The sequence below is a fragment of the Nematolebias whitei genome, chromosome 6 (assembly GCF_014905685.2).
Source record: "Nematolebias whitei isolate Nwh7 chromosome 6, NemWhi1, whole genome shotgun sequence".
Lineage (NCBI taxonomy): Eukaryota > Metazoa > Chordata > Actinopteri > Cyprinodontiformes > Rivulidae > Nematolebias > Nematolebias whitei.
The window spans coordinates 22590597-22591568 of record NC_056503.1 but is presented as its reverse complement, the minus strand read 5'-3'; the positions used below and the strand labels follow the sequence as shown (position 1 = coordinate 22591568).

Here is a 972-nt window from a genome sequence, read left to right as displayed (position 1 = left end):
TATATATATATATATATATATATATATATATATATATATATATATATATATATATATATATAATAAAATAAAATGATACTTACTACTTGTACTTGTACTACTATTCCTACTTCACTGTTTTTCACTTATCGCAGGGCTTCAGGGTACGGATCCCCTGCGATAAACGAGGGACTACTGTAATTTGCTAGTCTCACAAACCAATATTTTCTTTGCAATGTAACGTTATAAACATATTTTTCTAAACTAAGAAATTGTACGGGTATTTGGACAAATTAAAGTAATTTTGAACTTGATGGCAGAAGCATATTTAGAAAAACGTGGACAGGAGCTGCACAGAGAGTGATCAGGAAAACAACTGCAGGAGCATTTTGTAACCTATTAATAGAGAACAGGCCAAGAAGAACATTTTAGAGAGGCTGAATCTAATAGAAGTAAAGATGGGCCGGGGTTCACCACCATGAAAAGAACAACCGTAGAGTAGTGTTCCTCAATATTTCATTTCCAACATCTTAGAGGTGGTGTACAATTCACTGCTATGAAAAGCACAAACATGGATCTTCTAATCAACTCGTACGTTTTGATGGATTGTTTTTCTGAAGCTGCGTGAAAGACAGTGCTCCATAAATTGTGACCTTTGCTTGTGATATATAAAACATTTGATTAAGAAATGTTCCCTGTACCTGCAGGAGGCGCTGTCTGTGGTGAGTGAAGACCAGTCGTTATTTGAGCCTCCGTACGCTGCTGCTGCCCCCCTCCCCAAAACAGATATGACAGCATCTGGGACACAGGACTATGGCCAGACCCACAAAATCAACCCCCTACCCCCGCAGCAGGAGTGGATCGGCCAGCCTGTGAGGGTCAACGTCAAGAGAGAATACGAGCACATGAATGGCTCCAGGTACCACTGGACCACCTGCCTCCTGGGTTCTGTCACTCAGACACTTTAAAGCCCCCCCCCCCCCCCCCCCCCCC

General features: G+C 41.4%; 1 protein-coding gene across 2 annotated transcripts in view; it reads left to right on the top strand.

The window, feature by feature from the left end:
* Nucleotides 1-972, top strand: part of fli1 (Fli-1 proto-oncogene, ETS transcription factor) — a 51737-nt gene that overhangs the window by 13860 nt on the left and 36905 nt on the right. For both annotated transcript variants that reach the window (XM_037678112.1, XM_037678113.1), the window contains one exon: nucleotides 687-898. In XM_037678112.1, coding sequence (XP_037534040.1) covers nucleotides 687-898 — 212 coding nt within the window. The remainder of the gene's footprint in view (nucleotides 1-686; nucleotides 899-972) is intronic.